The 17,370-nt window shown below is 43.0% G+C and overlaps 2 protein-coding genes across 3 annotated transcripts in view; one reads left to right on the top strand and one right to left on the bottom strand.

The window, feature by feature from the left end:
• Positions 1–974: 974 nt before the first annotated feature.
• The window catches only part of RB195_018996 (uncharacterized protein), a gene marked incomplete at both ends in the record, with an annotated part of 70,426 nt that continues 54,030 nt past the window's right edge, over positions 975–17,370 (bottom strand). Inside the window, 12 exons of one of the 2 annotated variants that reach the window (XM_064186656.1) lie at positions 975–1,046; positions 1,136–1,195; positions 1,264–2,057; positions 2,087–4,108; positions 4,228–4,341; positions 4,439–4,598; positions 8,212–8,273; positions 8,333–8,408; positions 8,463–8,696; positions 11,893–11,964; positions 15,919–15,992; positions 16,063–16,162. In XM_064186656.1, the coding sequence (XP_064042535.1) occupies positions 975–1,046; positions 1,136–1,195; positions 1,264–2,057; positions 2,087–4,108; positions 4,228–4,341; positions 4,439–4,598; positions 8,212–8,273; positions 8,333–8,408; positions 8,463–8,696; positions 11,893–11,964; positions 15,919–15,992; positions 16,063–16,162 (3,840 nt within the window). The remainder of the gene's footprint in view (positions 1,047–1,135; positions 1,196–1,263; positions 2,058–2,086; positions 4,109–4,227; positions 4,342–4,438; positions 4,599–8,211; positions 8,274–8,332; positions 8,409–8,462; positions 8,697–11,892; positions 11,965–15,918; positions 15,993–16,062; positions 16,163–17,370) is intronic. The other variant, XM_064186654.1, reaches the window with a different exon arrangement.
• Positions 4,766–5,068, top strand: RB195_018998 (uncharacterized protein; the record flags this gene model as incomplete). Its single annotated transcript, XM_064186658.1, has 1 exon — positions 4,766–5,068. The coding sequence occupies one exon, from the start codon at positions 4,766–4,768 to the stop codon at positions 5,066–5,068; it is 303 nt and encodes a 100-aa protein (XP_064042539.1).

The raw sequence follows: 17,370 nt of genomic DNA, 5'->3' as shown, positions 1-17,370 counted from the left end.
TTTTAGCCGGACGTTCAGACTGGTGATAGTATAAGCACGTAGTATGCTGGACATTCGTTGGTTTTTTTTGTGAGTTCATTTGGAATAAACACTGCTTAGCAAAATGGACACATCAGGCACACGTACACATTCTGATTTTGATTCAACTGCGTAACGGGACCTATGCACATATACACATGCGCACAATTCCCGCCAAAGATATTGTGTCAGCGTGATGCGTCTTCAGTCGAGCAATGTTACCTTCTCCCCCAAAAGGCTGTAAAGAAGAGTGACTTGTCAAACTAATGACAAAGGTTAGTGGAAAGTGAAGACAGGATTTTTGTAAAGACTTTCATGTCCTACTGCACCTGCGTCGTCCTCAATTTCGAGCTGCTGAAGCTGGAAAAAGGCGGCATGGCATCATTACCTTCTCTTACAAACGATGTCACGAAAGAAATCTCTGTCTCAAGAATCTCTTCGCTTGTGCATGCACCCTTCAGCAAAATTGTTAACCTTTTTGCCCAAGAATATGAAATAGATCATACTTGATAACAAAATTAGCAAATCCCAAAAGATCTGAAGATTTTATGAAGAGGCAGAACTAATGGTACTAGAAGGAAGAACTAATGGTATGCGGAAATAGTTCCTTGGCGAACGTTGGGAAAATTCTAATAAAACACTTCTAGGATATGTTCAGTTCTGAGTGGCACGGTATTCCATCTAACAGGCTTTTTATTGCAAATTCAAGTTGCCGAGGAAATCGGTCAATGACATTACTTTCAACTAGAATTGAATTTTCTCAGTGGAAGTGAGGTGTGCTGATAAGAGTGGATTTTTTTTCACGTTTTTTTTTTTCAAAGTCACTTTGTTTTTACTTTGATACGCTTTAGTACATGGTACAAGGACTCATCAAGTTAACTAATAAGACATGTTTATTGAGTGATTTTTAAGTGTGATTACATTTATTGACGGCTATGATAAAAATTTGCAATGATTCAGTGACCTGTTGTGTGGAATGTTTTCGATATGAATTTGGTGACAAGCTTTCTTAAAGAACTTTCACTGGTCTGTAAAATAGAAGCAGTATTACGATGGAATCAATAGAGGTAACATTATGTGCAGCAGGATATCTCGTCAGAAAAAGATTGTTGCAAACCTTGCTAAGTACTGTTCCTCTTTTCACATCACTAGGTATAAACTTCTCCTTCGGATTTTTCTGAAAAGAAAAGAAAACATTGGCAATATGAGTTTTAAAAGTAGGAATGTTCTTCCATGGTGTGGGACACGAAGAGCATCATATTTTTCTTTCAAGGACTTCGTTAAGAAATCTGACCATCGAGTCGGCGGTCTTCCTGTAGTGCGCTTAATATCGCGGGGAACCCAGTCGCTCACGGCTCTGGTCCAACGGTTGTCATCAAAGCGCATCACGTGTCCGGCCCACCTTATTTTACTTTCCTTGGCAAACGCGGTGGCGTCTCTAATCTTCGATCGCTGACGTAGGAGAGAACTTCGAATCCCGTCCCTCACTTGCGTGAAACGGGATACTCCTAGCATCACTCTCTCAATTGCGCGTTCAATGACGCTCACCGCGTTTTCTTCCTGCTTGCGAAATGCCCAGGTTTCCGAAGCATAGGTCAAAGCAGGAAGTACGGTGGTGTTGAAGAGGTGAGCACGGAGCCGGGTGTTCCTGGTCTTCTTCACTACATCCTCGATGCTCTTGTACGCTCCCCAAGCCGCTCGTCTCCTCCTGCCCAGCTCGGGGGTCAGGTCGTTCATCATGTTCAGTTCCCGACCCAGATAAACGTAGCTGGTGCATTCGGATATGTTCGTTCCGTTGAGCATGAATGGGGCATCCGAGACCCATCCGTTCCGCATGAACATCGTCTTTTGTAGATTCAGCTGAAGACCGATGCATCCACATGTTTCGTCGAATTCGGTCAGCATTCGTTCCGCTTGGCTGATGCTAGGTGTTACCAGTACGATGTCATCAGCAAAGCGCAAATGGTGTAGCTGCCGACCATCAACCTTCACTCCCATGTCGTCCCATTCCAACTTTCGCATTGCGTTCTCGAGGGTGGCTGTGAATATTTTGGGGAAATTGTATCACCCTGTCGGACCCCTCTCTTCACGTCAATGATGATGTTCTTGTAGAATGGCGAAATTCCGGTCGTGAAGTTACTGTACAACTCTCGAAGTACCTTTATATACTGAGTAGGGACGCCTTGGTTGTCCAAGGCTTCCACGACCGCTTTCGTCTCAACAGAGTCGAAAGCCTTCTTTAAGTAGATGAAGGTGAGACAGAGCGGCATCTTGTACTCTCGTGATACTTCTCTGAGTTTTGAAACAGTGTGCATGTGGTCAATCGTGCTGAATCCTTTTCGAAACCCTGCTTGCTCGCATGGCTGTCCTTCATCCAAGACTTTTTCAATCCTATTAAGGATTACTCTTGTAAAGAGCTTGTAGATGACGGACAGTAGGCAGATTGGGCGATAGTTGCCGATGTCATGTGGATCTCCCTTTTTATACAACAACACGCTCTTGCTGGTCTTCCACTGTTTAGGAACCTTGCATTCCGACAGATAACGTGTAAAGAGCCTCGCCAGGGTGTTGATGAGTACTGGCGGAAGGCTCTTCAGGTGTTCTGGTCTTATTCTGTCGGGACCGGGTGCCGTACGATTTCTTACCGACATGATAGCATGTCGTATTTCGGACGGGAGAACCTCTGGAATGACTTGTCCATCTTCCCTCAGATGGTGAGGAGGCAAGTGGACATGGCTGTCGAAGAGATCAGAGTAGAAGTCGTAGATGATTTTCTCCATCCCCCTTCTCGATGCAATGGCTGTTCCCTTTGGGTTCTGGAGAGCAGTCATCCTCGTCTTGCGACTGGCGAAGTCTCGACGGGCATAGCGGATGCTTTTCCCCGCCTCTGCAGCTTCAGCCAGCACTTCTGCTCTTCTCTCTTTAAGGTCTTCCTTTATCGCCTCTCGGCAAAGCCTTGCGAGCTCGGACGTGAGTTCTTGGTTCCCTGCGGCTCGTGCTGCTCCACGCTGGCGTATCAGCTCAAGAGTTTTAAGAGACAGGCGCCTCTTGGTGGTTTTAAAACTCTCAGCCTTCTCCGCGCAGTCGTAAAGGTGTTCGACAAGCCGGTCATATTCCTCGTCGATGTTGTCCATTGCAGAATCTTCCCAAAAGCCGGCTAGCGTAGCGAAGAGATCCCAGTTGATGGTAGTCCTGGGATTTCTCTCTCTGAACTTGGCGGCTTTCTCTGCTCTCCTTGTGAAGGAAAATCTTCCTCGGAGGAGGCGATGGTCCGATCCCGTATAGAACTTTGGTACAACACCGACGTCCGTCAGGCAGAACCTTTTATTGACGATGATGTGGTCTATTTCATTACGGTACCCTCCACCGGGTGACTCCCACGTCCAGCGTAAAGAAGAGGGCTTCTGAAATTGCGAGTTCCCATGGATGGTCTTAGTCGTCATGATGAACTCGGAGAGCCTCTCTCCCTGGTCATTCCATTGTAGGCCGTGGGTCCCGATGTGAAGTTCCTCCGGCGTTCTTCTTGGGCCAACCTTAGCGTTGAAATCGCCAACTATGACCTTGTAGAAGGCATGATCTTCTTGGTAGAACTTCTCCAGGTCCATATAGAAAGCTTCGACTTCTTCTTCTTCGTAGCTTGATGTTGGAGCGTAAACGACGAAGATAGTCAAAGCTGGTATTGGGCCACATCTTCTCATCCGCAGACGTCCGATTCGGGTCGTAAGTTGTTCAAAAGAGTCGATGTTCTTTGCCATACTCGTGTTGACGAGGACGCCAACTCCACCAACACCTCTACTGTCGCATGTTCCTAAGAACAGTTCTTCTCCAGTTTCATATACGGCGTTGAGAGGGTGACGTCGTCTCGTCTCGGTCAGTCCGATGACGTCGTACTTGATCTTCTTGGCTTGCATCATCAGATCTTCGATGGCCGCTTCCGATGCAAGCGTACGTGCGTTATAAGTACAGATCGCCATCCTAGTCCTTTTCCGTTTTGGTAGCCTACATGACTCCTGCAACCCCGTCCTACCTGGCGCTACCGTACCAGGCTTTCCTCCGGAATCAGGAGACTCTTTTCTATTACTGTGTTTTGCTTAAAAATTTTAAAACCCATGGGCAGGTTGCAAGCCTCTAGTCCCATGAGTTTCTGGGAGAACTTTCGTTCTCCCGGTGTGGACATGTGGAGCTTATTTGTTGGAGGCGACTCCAAACCGCCTCCCTTGCACCTCCCAGTCACTTGATTGCAGGCTTTTGGCCGGACCGACGTGCGGGATACAAGGATGTCATGAGTCAGTCCTGGCTCAGCAGAAACAGGGAGTCCATCCCCTGAATCCACCTGCGTCTCTGGGCAAGCGCAAGGTCGCTTTTGGTCCGCGATTAGCCCCCTATCCACCACCCGGGGACGCGCAGCCTCGCGACTAACCGGCTGTGATCCCTCTAGTGAGGGAGATCCGTGGGTTTAATGCATAGCCACCGCCAAATGCATTGCGTAGGCCTTCATGCAGTGCCTCTGATGGAGGTGAAAAATTGAAAACAAGAACAATGTGTGCAGGTGTAGGGCAGTCGGTAGGAGGTTTCGCTGTCTGCATGATCGATTGGAAGTTCGAATCCGCACTAGGGGAAACCAAGCCTTTCATCGTTCCGGTGGTCGACAAATCGGTATCAGACTTGTGTGGGAGGCTGCACGCGCGTTCATAAAGCTCAAACGAAGTGGAGTTGAAGTCGAACGACAAGAGTAATCCTAAACAGGATGGAAAGAACATTAGATGAAGGACAGCATTGCGAGCAAACAGGGTTCCGAAAAGGGATCAGTACGGTTTACCACATGCACACTGTTTCAAAACTCAGAGAAGTATCACGAGAGTACAAGCCGCTGTGTCTCACTTTCATCGATTTAAAGAAAGCCTTTGATACAGTTGAGACCGAAGCAGTCATGGAGGCCTTGTACAACCAAGGCGTCCCTACTCCATACATAAAAATACTTCGTGAGTTGTATAACAACTTCATGACCAAAATTTTCCCATTCTACAATCATCATGATCATGCTATATAATAACGGGCCTAGTCTGTCACGTGTGTGTGTGACCCGGCGTCGAATTGGTGCGCCGGTTGCGCGACGGGTCTCACGGTGTCGAGTTGGTTCACCGACGCCAGAAAGCTATAAAATGGGTGCGACGTGTCCAACGGTGATGGAATTCTTGTGTGTCATAGTGCAATAGTATCGCGCAGTAACTTAGCGTTCATGTCGCAAAAGGTAAATGGGACGTTGCAGCCGTTTCACAGCCGTGGTCACTTTGCGCGTTGCTTTTCACCTCTGTGACCCCTCCACGTATCTATTTCCTAGCAGGTCTTCCTCAACTTGGTAAAATGCCTACTTCAAAAGTGGAAACATCCATGCAAACGGCTGCTTAAATAGTAACGAACCGTTTTCGTGATCTGACGTGGGACGTTATCTTTATCAGTAAGATGATGTCGTTCACGAGTATGTACGAGTCTGGCGTTAGGTGGACTTTCAGACTGGTAATACTAATAATGTAACATACTACACCGTACATATGCTACGAAAATGATGGCGTATGCGAAATAATGCCTCACTCTATAGTAGCGTCAAAACGACATGAAGCACGGTGCAGCTGCGTAAGCGGTTGCGCTCGGAGATGCGCGGTAAAGATAACGATTAGAACCGAGGTGAGACCATCGCGAACTGCAGTAATGAACGGTGGTAGCAAGGATCCTTACTTGATCCTAACCCCTACGCTCCAACGCACCGCCTCAAGCACAACCGCTTACGCAACTGCGCCGTGCTTTATGTCGAGTACAATAATGTCGTTCACGAGGATGTACGAGTCTGTCGTAAGCCGGACTTCCAGACTATAATTTCAGTCTTGACTCTACTATAATTTCATTCCAAATTAGCACATTTTACGACAGTTGTCTCTTTTCCAGTACATTCCGTACTTGTAAGAAGTGTATTCCGATAGAAGTGGTTTCATTTGTGTGAACAGCATGTAAACGATTCATACTACTTTTTAGGAAAGAAGGGGGGATAAGGATTGTATTTGCCAAACATGAGACAAAAATGCACGTTGTCGCCAACGTAATGAAAATGATTGTTGGCAAGAAAATAGTTTGTAAGAAGATAATGAGGAGAACTGGGCTTAAAAAGGCGAGGACGTGGATAAACTCATGTGCAAAAATATCACAAGAGCACAAAATTCTTCAGTATTTGACTTTCATTTTCTTAAGGAAGGAGGCTGTACTCATGGAGACTTTGCCAATTGTATGACAAGGAAGATTGGCTCCTGGAACCCAATTAGAATAAATTTTGCTTCGGAGAAATAATGGCGGAATTCATCCGCCACTTCTATTCTATTTTTTTTGATTTTTTTTTTTTGACAACAGTTTCTACATGTCTTCTAAGTCTTGTCTTCTGAGCGAAGATGGATATTTCGTTTCATAGGTGAAAACTTCCATTGTATGGCAAGCTGCGACGTCGTTAAGCGATTGTACGCACCACCACTCCTCAACGCCCAATTGTGTCTTTTTAAACGTTTCCTATCGAAAAGCGAGATCAGTAATCATTGGAAGAACAACGAGACCGTGTTTTGTCATGACTTCGGCAACTTACTATCTCCGTCATCTACAAGCTCTTCACAAAAGGGGAAAAAGATTGTAAAGAATGAATATGACACACATACACACACACCCACACGCTGTATAACATTTTTGGGTAAATCGGGCATATAGATACCAGTCGGGGTAACGTCGGGCTTCAGATTTCTTGTGCTCGCTTCGTTAGCTTTTACTCATAAACACAGATTGAAAGTAGCGGCATTTTCTGTAGAATTATATTGACATTTTTTTAAAACGGTTTCTTCGTTCTTTCTTAGAAATTTAAGCATTGATGAAGTATTTTATAGGTGTGGCCTTATTTCCCACATTCATGTGGCCTGTTTCCAACCGGATGGAGCTTCAAGGATCTGAACAAGTTTTTGTAAGGAAACACTTCCTTCCAACACGCAAAATAAACCTTTCAGAAATTGGTGGACTCCGGAGGCCTATACTGGTGGAAGTGATCAAACTAACTTCTTCTTGGCAAAAACATGTTGATTGGAATTGTTTTTATTTTGATTAACGAAGATTTGAGATGAACGAAGACTGGTTTTATTCAAGATGAAGTTGGCTTAAAGTTTGCGATCCAAAAACGACAATACTTTTGCACCAACCTAATATTAGTAAGTAGTGCCCACACGAGCAGATCGAGGAGCAACGGAAGTATGTTGATTGCTCAATCAATGACTCTTTGCTGAGAGACGCAGCATTTGGATTTGCACGACATGTGTGGAGAAGAGAAACCCATTGCACTTAGAACAATGACGCAGCGTTGAGACATCATTCCCTGATATGCTTGGTTGACCATGGTTTTTTGAGCCTAGCACCAATCTCTATCCTTGAAACCTCTTCTGCACGCTTCTTTGTGACATCTGTCCATGCAAGGACACTTCCGGCAACCAACATGATTTTACTTTGACGGACCATGCTCGTTTACAGTCCAGCCTAAAAACATTAGCACGGAGATAAGGTTTCTTTTTCACTCAACTGCATCTGTTTACTGGACTAACCCCACCGCTGAAGCCGCATGATACATTTTAGCCTCGATCCTCACTGCCTATCTTTGGCTGACTGTAATTCGAGGCTTAAATGAGTTGTACGTCCGCAAAAGTGAAAGCCAAGAGGACAAAAAGATAATGGCAATGTGCACGTTGGAGAAGGGTCCATGTTATGAGAAGAAAAAGATATTTGTGAGACATGGGAAGGCGCTGATGGCTTCCAGACATCAGTTCTAAATGCCGTAAGCTGGTAGGAGATACATGATGTTTAGATGATAATGAAACATTGCCTATCTTTCCCGATGAAATTTGATAGAAGAATAGATAAATAGTGACTTTGTAGAATTTGCAAGATTGGATTTCCAACGTCAAGTCATATTCGCACGCTTAAATTTTACATGAGTTTGACATTATTCATAAATTTCTTATTCTCATTTTTCATTGAATATCAGCGTTTTAATAGTATATCAGTAGTATATCACCAGCACAAATTGAGAATTGCTGTGGATATGTTGAAGTAATCTGTAGATATCACGTCGAAGTAGGTGAGGCCAAAATGAGAACTGTTTGAGCTGTATGCACGTACCCCAATTCTTAGTTTTCGTTTCTTCTTCTTCTTCTGGTGTTGATGATGATACGCTGTAGCAACTGCAATCGTTCTGTTTTTTTTTAAATTGGAATGAATAACTCTCTTCAAATGAACAAACCGTCAGAGTCGTCTTCGGCAGTGGTGAGATCTAGTTCTTGTTCGAGCGGTTGTGTCAAATATATAGATGGGTTTCTCTGAACCATCACATTTCATGGTCAAATCTGGCAACTGCAGAAACGGAGACTCACATGTTTAAACTTAACGCATGTGTGTTTGAATGCTTCTCGAGTTCCTATCTCGGTGGCGTCATCTCCGATTACCACATCATTCGACGTGTTTTCTGACCTCATAGCAACACAGCTAGGATTGGTGAGGTGGTGCAAAGAAGATGGTCTCTCAATCAGGAATGTGCAGAAGCCGTCTCTTTCTTGAACAGCTTGAATTTTATTCCGAATCGCGACCATATTAACTCTTAGAGGAATCTAAAATTGCTCATAATGTTTGGTTCAACACTGCATATTTCTGGCGCAAATTTTGTAATAACACAAGTTTGACATATATGTCCATCTATTCGTTCCTTACGCAACGCAATCTCCAAAACGTTAAGATCCTGCTTGAAACGATATCTTTCGGTCACATGTTTGTCTATTTATCAGAGAGTTAATGAGGAATCCGAGAATTTCGCAAAGAGATGTGGAAATCAGGTTTAGGTGGCTTATACTCGTAGTAAAACTTTGCTTTTAAAACTACTAGGAAAGATGAAAACATAACTCTAGATATTGGAAAAGTGCGTATAGCAGTTAGCACTTCATTTTTTCGAATGTGAAAGTACTCAACTCGTGGAGGACCCTCTAGCTGGAAGCGATGATTGTTAAATACTATTTGATTTTATAAATGATTTAATTTTAATAATTTGATGATGAAAGCGATCACGTACACCTTCGAAGATATCACTTGCACGGCCTGCTGGACATTGTGAAAACTGTTATATTTCAGTTTAGAAGTTCTCAACAATCTCTTGTCGCCGAAAAGTTACGCAAACCATAAATTTTATCCAGAAATGGAAAAATATCATTTTTTTTCTCGAACGTTCTAAAAAGAACCATTACAACACTCTTCTGGCGTCGCAAAGCGATGGGAAGTATAGCAGGGTCAAAAGAACATGAAGCACGGTGCAGCTGCGTAAGCTGTTGCGTTCGAAGCGGTACGGTGGAGCGTAGCGCTTAAGATCGAGTGAGAACTCTTGCTATCACCTTTTGCTGCTGCAGTTCGCAATGGTCCCACTTCGATTCCAACCGCTATCTCCACCGCGTCGCTTCGTAACAGCTTAAAGGCATCAACCCACGGATCTGAAGTGGTGCGGATTTCAAGTGGAGTATTCGTATTCGAGATCGTAGATTAAGGAGAGGGGGAGGGGTGATTCCGTCCACTTCTTCCTAATTGCCGTAAAAAATGGCCCGGAAGATACAGCTTCGAGCGTCCCGGCGCGCCAATTTCTACAACGAGTTTGATTGGAGCGCGCCAGCCGTGTGCACACGCCTCATTCTCAGCGCCGTTTTTTTACGGCAATTGGGAAGGAATAGACGGAATCACCCACCTCTCCAAAATCTACGATCCCGTATACGAATACTTAACTTGAAATCCGTACCACCTCAGATTCGTGGGTGGTGCCTTTAAGCAACTCCACCATGTTTCCTATCGTTTTGACCCCATTATATCTTACGGCATCATAGTAGTAAAACAGCTTCAGATTTGTGTGCTGGGATAAGAAGCAGTGAGACAGATCTTGCAGTATTGCTGCTTTGACGCGACAAAAGGTAACCATTGAAGTCAATGATGCACCGGTCCTATACAGCAGTGGTTAAAATGATTGAACAAAATGTACATGGGATCTTACAATTCCCATGTTGTGGCGGCTGAATTGCCGCACATCACTGTGCGCTCCTCTTTATCTTAAAGGCCGTATATCATGATTTTTTGTGGTGCAGAATCCACAGCGAAAGCACACAGTTCGAGTAAAAGATTTCGAAACCCAGGATGGTTCCGCTCATCTTTCCCTCGTAAAAAACCGGCGTGGCGTGGGAACCGCTTTATTTACCATGAGCTGCGCTAAAATATGCTCTATGTACACTTTCATATTTCTTCAGCAGCCTATTCATTAGTTTCACTTGAATATGGTGGTGAGCAGACATAATTGATCTTCGACTGCTCGCACTTGGCTGCAGCGCGTGCACAAGGGTGGGGTGGCTCGTTCCAACTGATTCCTCGGGGAAGAACGCCATGTCCCACGCCATTTTTTTTTACAACGATTAGAGAAAGATGAGCAGAACCATATTGGGTTCCACAATTTGCTACCCAAACTTTTTCGCTGGAGGCTCCGTACCACGATCATGATATGCTGCCTTTTTGTAGCATTACCTCTCATGTCTACCGTGCAAATGTTCTCGGAAATGGGACACATACAAACATACAGTTGCTAGAATACATTCGTAGATAGCAGTTTACGTGATTAGACTTTTATAAGTAAGGTAGTGGTCTTACACCATCCTATGTTGTGGTCGACCAAAACTACAATAGCGCAAGAGGGTGCTTTCGAAGCGGCGCGAAGGGTCGTAGTGATTGATATCGAGAGGAACTCTAGCTAACGCCACACAGTGCTGCAGTCCCAATGGGACTACCGATGGTGCCACCTTGATCCTACCCGATAGCTTCACTGCGTCCTGCTTCGACTCCACTTGCACAGAGCTTTAGGCTGCCTTAATCCGACTGCAACACATTTTGGAAAGGAAGAAAATACCCACAAGGAGTCTGCCGTTCGGACGATTCAAATTGATAAAACGGATAAAGTGAAATGATTTGTCATATGTCGCAAACGCAAACCACTGAGGGAGTTTCTGACAGTTGTTGCCGAGAAGCATAGCCAAGCACTTTTCGGCAGGAATTGGCAACAAGAGATTAGCGAAGGTATTAGCTTAGTTAGTGGAATTATGCAATCTCGATGTAGAAACGATCACAAAGTACAAGAGCTGGGATCAGGACTAAAGCAAAAGTTAGAGAAAAAATCGAAGGAGAAATATTAAAATATTTTGGATTCTCGAGTTTTCGAGTAAGTAGAACATTGCAAAAAGCCATATGGATACGTAGATGGCTTGCATTCAAGCTTTCGAAATTTTGCAGATAACGTTACAACTTGTAGAAATCGCTGAAGAAATAATAACAGCACTCTTACTGCCTCCCTTTCCGTTATGTCGGCAGTATACATCACTTTGATATTATTCGGTTAAGGAACGAGTATATCATAGAAGCGCGAAATCAATCAAGTTCTCGGCAATCAATCACGAGTGCACGGCCTAGAGATTTGCGAACCGTTTTTCTATATCTGAGGAACAGCTCATAACGATCCTTTTAGAAGAAAAGAGCTTCCTTAGTTAGTACTGTCTCACAGAAAAAAACGTAACTACATTGGCGATCGTAATGATTTTAGATCGTTTTTAGACAAAAATCGCGCTACGAACGGCTGGTCAGGTTATTGCCCTAGTTGGTCGTTTTATGCAACTTTTTATGGCAAAATTGAGCTTTGGTTAAATTCAAGCAGATGATCACTTTGTTGCCTTGACCAGATCGCTACCACATACACTTATTTTTACATTTTGTTTGTGCCGAAAAAAGTTTGAATACCTTGTCAGAGTCCACATCTAGCACCCGGTCGACCGTGAGGAATGCAAAAGCTCCCATGCTTTGTGGCTCCACCTATAAAATTAATCTCTTGCTAATTCAACGTTCTTGCACATAAGATCCCACAATAAAATGAACGATTAGTATAGAGCCTGTGGACATCGCTGCCTTGGAAAAGGACTAAAAAGCTTAAATATGTTTTATTTTTATTTTTATTTTTTATTATTTATTTTTTTACTTAAATATGTTTTTAAAATATATTTTAGTATTAGCTAATATTAAAAATATTGAGAAAAACTAGACATAAGACATGAAAACCGAGAAATACAAAGAAAGATAGATGCAAAGGAGATACAAAAGGACTCTGTTGAGTGTATTGTTTCATAAGTCTTTGGTAAACATTATGTGCTTCAGCATAATTTTTTTGAAAATCAACGACACCTCTTTTCACATTTATTAAAACGCCGAATTGCCAACATATAAAAGAAACTCTTCCTGAAGTTTCCAATAAATTTTTCGGAATGTTGTAATGGCTACGAAGCTTCACAGTATGCATAGAAAGTGAAATTTCTGTGCTCTTCTGTACCACCGTATTGAAGAGGACTCTTACTAGATCCGTCTACCGTCATTTTCGGAGACTCCCATAGCAGTGTACCAGCTTTGCCGCGTCAATCCGCAAACATTTGGTAAAATTTCTTTCAGTGAAATAATACTCAAAGGTGTAAATACTAACATAAGTTGTTCCACCGTTATTAATTTCTTTCACTAGTTTCGCACTATCTCTGACCAGAATCAAGTAAATAAGAATAAATCGAATCATCGGAAACGAGTTGCCAATGCAGCTTTTGTCTGACACGTGTGCCTCTCAATAGGAGTGATGAGCAGCAATCAGCTATTCTGGTGAATCGATGGTCAGTACAAAGCGTTAAGTTGTACGCCCCTGGGTTTATAAGGTTGCAGTTATGTATGCTGGAGAAGAAGCTGATCTTTCACCTTCTAGAAATCCTCCAGCTTCCCTTCGAGTGAGATTGGATGCCCTTATTGGACATAGTAACACAAAATCTTCTTGCGTATCCTCTTCTTTTCCCAACTGGAAGAGGTAGTTTGAATCCAATACTGGCAGGCAGAATTGGGGCGCGTATTACCCAGATGATGTACTTCTTTTATCTGTTTTTAGTCAGATTCCCCACTCAGGAAAGCTATTTCACCAAATTGCGGTTGACGCTTGCGTGTATTTAATGTAGAACCATTTAAACTTTCTTAAAACGCAGTTGAATCTTCGCTGTGACTCCTGTGGTGGCCTGCAAAATTGCCTGGCTGGATATTACAGTTATAGGCCTCCAGGAAATTGTGCTAGCTTAATCACAAGCCGGTTGCATAACGGCAATGCAGCAAGCCTAACCCAATGTCAGTTGTTTCTAGATATGGAAAACGTCTATTTTGTTACGATCTTCATTTTGCTCATTGTTGTTACAGCAGTTGTCTAGCTACAAAAACACAAAACTAAAGGAGTTTGGAATGTCTGGAACTCTGGAACTGGCAGTCCTGATGCGTTATTCAAGAAGAAGTTTGTTAAGGGGAAATTGCCTAGGATAGCAGAGCTTAACAGCGCGGGTGTTCATTGGAAAACTTAGGGAGTAAAATGATGAGTCAAAAAACAAGTGCTTGGAGAAGTCGAGGCATAAATTTATGTCATCGAATCCTAAAAAGAGGTCTTCCGCATTGATACAAGCGTTTGATTACGAGAAATAGGTGGAAGGCACAGGCAAAACGTAGACAAAGGTTTGTGTGCCGGAATGCCATACGGGGGATGAACTGGAGACAGATGAAGCAGCCATCATGCATATGATGCTCAAAAAATGTGGCGCTGACGATCTTGATTTATCATGTATACGTAGCGGGAAATACACACCACGTTTTCTAATTTTCACCGCGCTAACTAATTTGTACCTTTTCACAAAATTTGACCCACGTGGACACTAAAATATGTGATATAAGTGAGACTATTTTGATTTTATAGTACTTGTACGAATACATCTTTAAGTGTCCCGATCGTGCGCGAATAACTATTGAAAGCAGATATGATTTCATCGGGAATCCTGTAGTAGATGAGACGCAACAGCGTTTGAACACTCAATAGTCGGTATTACCGCAGCAGGTGGTGTAGTTTTGATGCAATGACGTGGAGGTCGATGCCCGCAGACATAGCAGCAATGTGTACAGAGCGGGTTGCTAGAGTTCATTTAGCAGGGACGAACAGTTACAAAATGGATGCCGTGTGTTGGCAACGATCACACTTGTGTACGTGGTACGGCCCTGAATTTATCAGTATAAATGTTTTAAGGTAGGTACATAAACACTGGACGAGAAGCTACAAAAACCACATTTTCGCACTGAAAAAGCATAGAGAGCACCATCCCCATTATGAGAATGCTTGAATAGACCAACTCCGCAAACTAATGAGAAGTATGAAGTAAGTTGCGTGTAATGCAAATATGTTCGATTCAGTGTTGAAAATGTTGATGTTTTCAATTTAATACATGGTTCTCAAGATTTTTCAAGAATCGTTCATCTGCTACAGATAAAGATACTGCAAGGAATTTTCAAAAGCAACATCCTACTGCGAGAATACCTGAATGGACCCACTTCGCGTTGGGAAAACCAGCGTTGTAAACCGATGAAGTGGGTTGTCTAGTGCAGAAATACTTTTTTTTACTTACTTTTGAAAATGTTCATTCTGTCAGATATATCAGGTTTCGTATTATTGTGAGAAGCAAAGGCATTCGGCAAGAAACTGCAGGAGCCACATACGCTCGCAAAAAAATTGAATAGATGGAGCCACTTTCGAACGCTGGGAAATCATGGGAAGTATGAAGTATGTAGCGTATACTGCAGTATTTTTCAAACTACATGCTGAAAATGTTCATGTTCTCAGACTTCAGGGACTTAGTGTTGGTGTTGAGGAACAAACGCACCGGATAAAGAGCTGGGAGAGTAATGTTCTCTCTGCATAAATGCATAAAAAGAGCAAACTCATTAGTGCGGAAACGCGCGGATGGACCCTACCTTGTGCTGTAAGAGTTGAAGTGGAGCACGGAGTAGGTTATGTATTATGGAAATTTTTGAAAACTTAGAATGTTCATCTTCTCAGGTTCCTCAAGATTGAAATTTCTCTATGAGCAGAAGAACAGGTTAAGCACACCATATGTAATGTTCCGTTTCTGTCACTACTGAAAATATTGTGTTTGTTCAATGTTTCATAAGAAAACATTCATACATAACATTAGAGGAGTGTCTACCCTACTTACTTTAGCCGAACTGCAATTGGCTCTGAAACTGGAAAACATGATTTGAACTTTGAATTACCGGTCTAAACTTCTCTTGTTTTTGAGGTGATTTCCACATATCTCTTTCTGAACGTGTTTTTGTTCTCAACTGTTTCCTCAATTGAATTCTTGGACTATGAAATCCCTTTTGAATTCTTTTGTATATTCCATCTCCCTTGTTGCTCGTAAGTCTACTATTAGAAAGGATACCTTCTGCTCGGGTTTCTCTGCATGTACTCCCATTATTTCCACTCAGGAGAGAGCAGCCGATTTACTTTCGCAGCTCTTTCGCATGCGTTGTTACATTTTTTAAAAGAAATGTCTGAGAACATTTTGTTTACATAGTTCAACAACTACATGGTAGTAGTACAAATGTTAGAAATGTTGGGGCATGTTCAAGTAATTTCACATGGTATTTTTACTTCGATAGCCACTTTGATCTTATGCTTTTTTTTCAGAAAATCAGAATGAGAAAAAGAAACATGATTGGACTTGTGCTTCTAGTGATGGTGTTCCCGGACTTCCACAGATGGTTATACGTGCTCACATCGACACGGTAAAGCTAAGGTGAAACTTTGGGAAGTTTGAGGGTTAGGCGTTAACATGACTATTAGGCCGGCAAATGAACATACACCGTAGCACAGTGGAATTCCTGTCCTTATGCCCCATTCACTTCCAAATAGACCAGAACTACTTCACAAACCTTTTTCAAGTATAATCGACCATTGCTTCCTTGAAACTCATATCCGGCCGGCAATTTTTTTATGAGCGGCAACTCTAAGTATACACGCATATATTCCTGTGAGATTCTCTTTTCTACAACTCAGTTCCGCAAAAACTGACTCACCGACGATTAAATAGCAGTATCTTCTGAGAGGCCAAACATTGTTCATTCGCTTCGGTGTTGGAGGATGCACATTCCATGCCCGCACTACACCAAGTGTTATCTAGATAATCGTTCTTGCCTAGCAGCAAAAACATTTTAGTTCATTGTCTTTCCGCTCACCCTTGGAAAACTAAGAAATCTGTGGTTAAAAACATGTTTAGGACAGCCGTAAGGGTGACATCAGATGTCCAGGAGCGGATCGATGCGATCAACCTAGCGCAACGCATCGCGAATTCTAACGGTTACGTTGGTAATGTAGCACGTAGGCCAGATCCTGGTGCGCAGCAAGAATATGCCACACGGGTTGAGTCGAATAAGATCAATTTCTGCCTGCCCTTCATAACCGACGACCTGAGTAAAGCTATACGGGCTAGTCTGGTGAAATGCGGTCTCGAGGACCAAGTGAGAGTTGTGGAAATACCTCAACAAATCTCAAAAACAACTAGTTCGAAACAGAATGTACGACCGCTTCTATCTCACTCCAGACTGTGTAATATGCCCATTCGGGAAGGAAGGGGACTGCATGGTCTCTGGTGTAGTCTATCTAATTTCGTGCAAAACATGTGGGGACCAATACATTGGCGAAACAGGGCGCCCCCTTTGTATTCGCATTAAAGAACATCTAAGGGGATGAAACGAATGCAGCAACTCCCTCGGAGTTCACCGCAGACAATGTCATGAAAACGTTCCTTTCTGCGTAGCTGTCACAATTCTATCGTACGAACCCGAAATTATAGCTCGCAGAACTTTAGAAGCGTTTTGGATAAATGCAAAAGGTCCAAAAATGAATAGAAAGGAAGAGTGCTTAGCCGTGACCAACGAGCTGGCTCTGTATCAAGACCTTTGCGGGTTTGATCTACGGGGTCATATGCGGGTCGCATCCTAATTAGTATCAGCGGAGCGATAGCACCACGCGGATATCCGCTAACATCACGGCGACGCGGCTACTAAGGTAGGCACAACGATTTGGGTTTTTTTGGTTTTTGTTTCCGGGTGTAATATCCTAGGGAATGATGACTTGTTCTGGATGAGGCATTTGAGAGGATATATTGCAAATGTTCTTACTTTCCAGGCTCTGACGAAGGCGACAACGCCGAAACGTTAGCCGTAATAAATTTGTTAACAATCTTGGCTGTTGCTTAAATTCGACTATCAACAAGTTGCAATCGTTCTTGATTTTTGCCTGCTAATCGAAGACTCTATAGTGCAACTAAATTAATTATATGTGTTCCTAGAAATCAGTTTTGATTTCTACTTGGTTTGCATTAT

The sequence above is a fragment of the Necator americanus genome, chromosome II, assembly GCF_031761385.1.
Source record: "Necator americanus strain Aroian chromosome II, whole genome shotgun sequence".
Lineage (NCBI taxonomy): Eukaryota > Metazoa > Nematoda > Chromadorea > Rhabditida > Ancylostomatidae > Necator > Necator americanus.
This window is presented reverse-complemented; position numbering and strand designations above follow the sequence as displayed.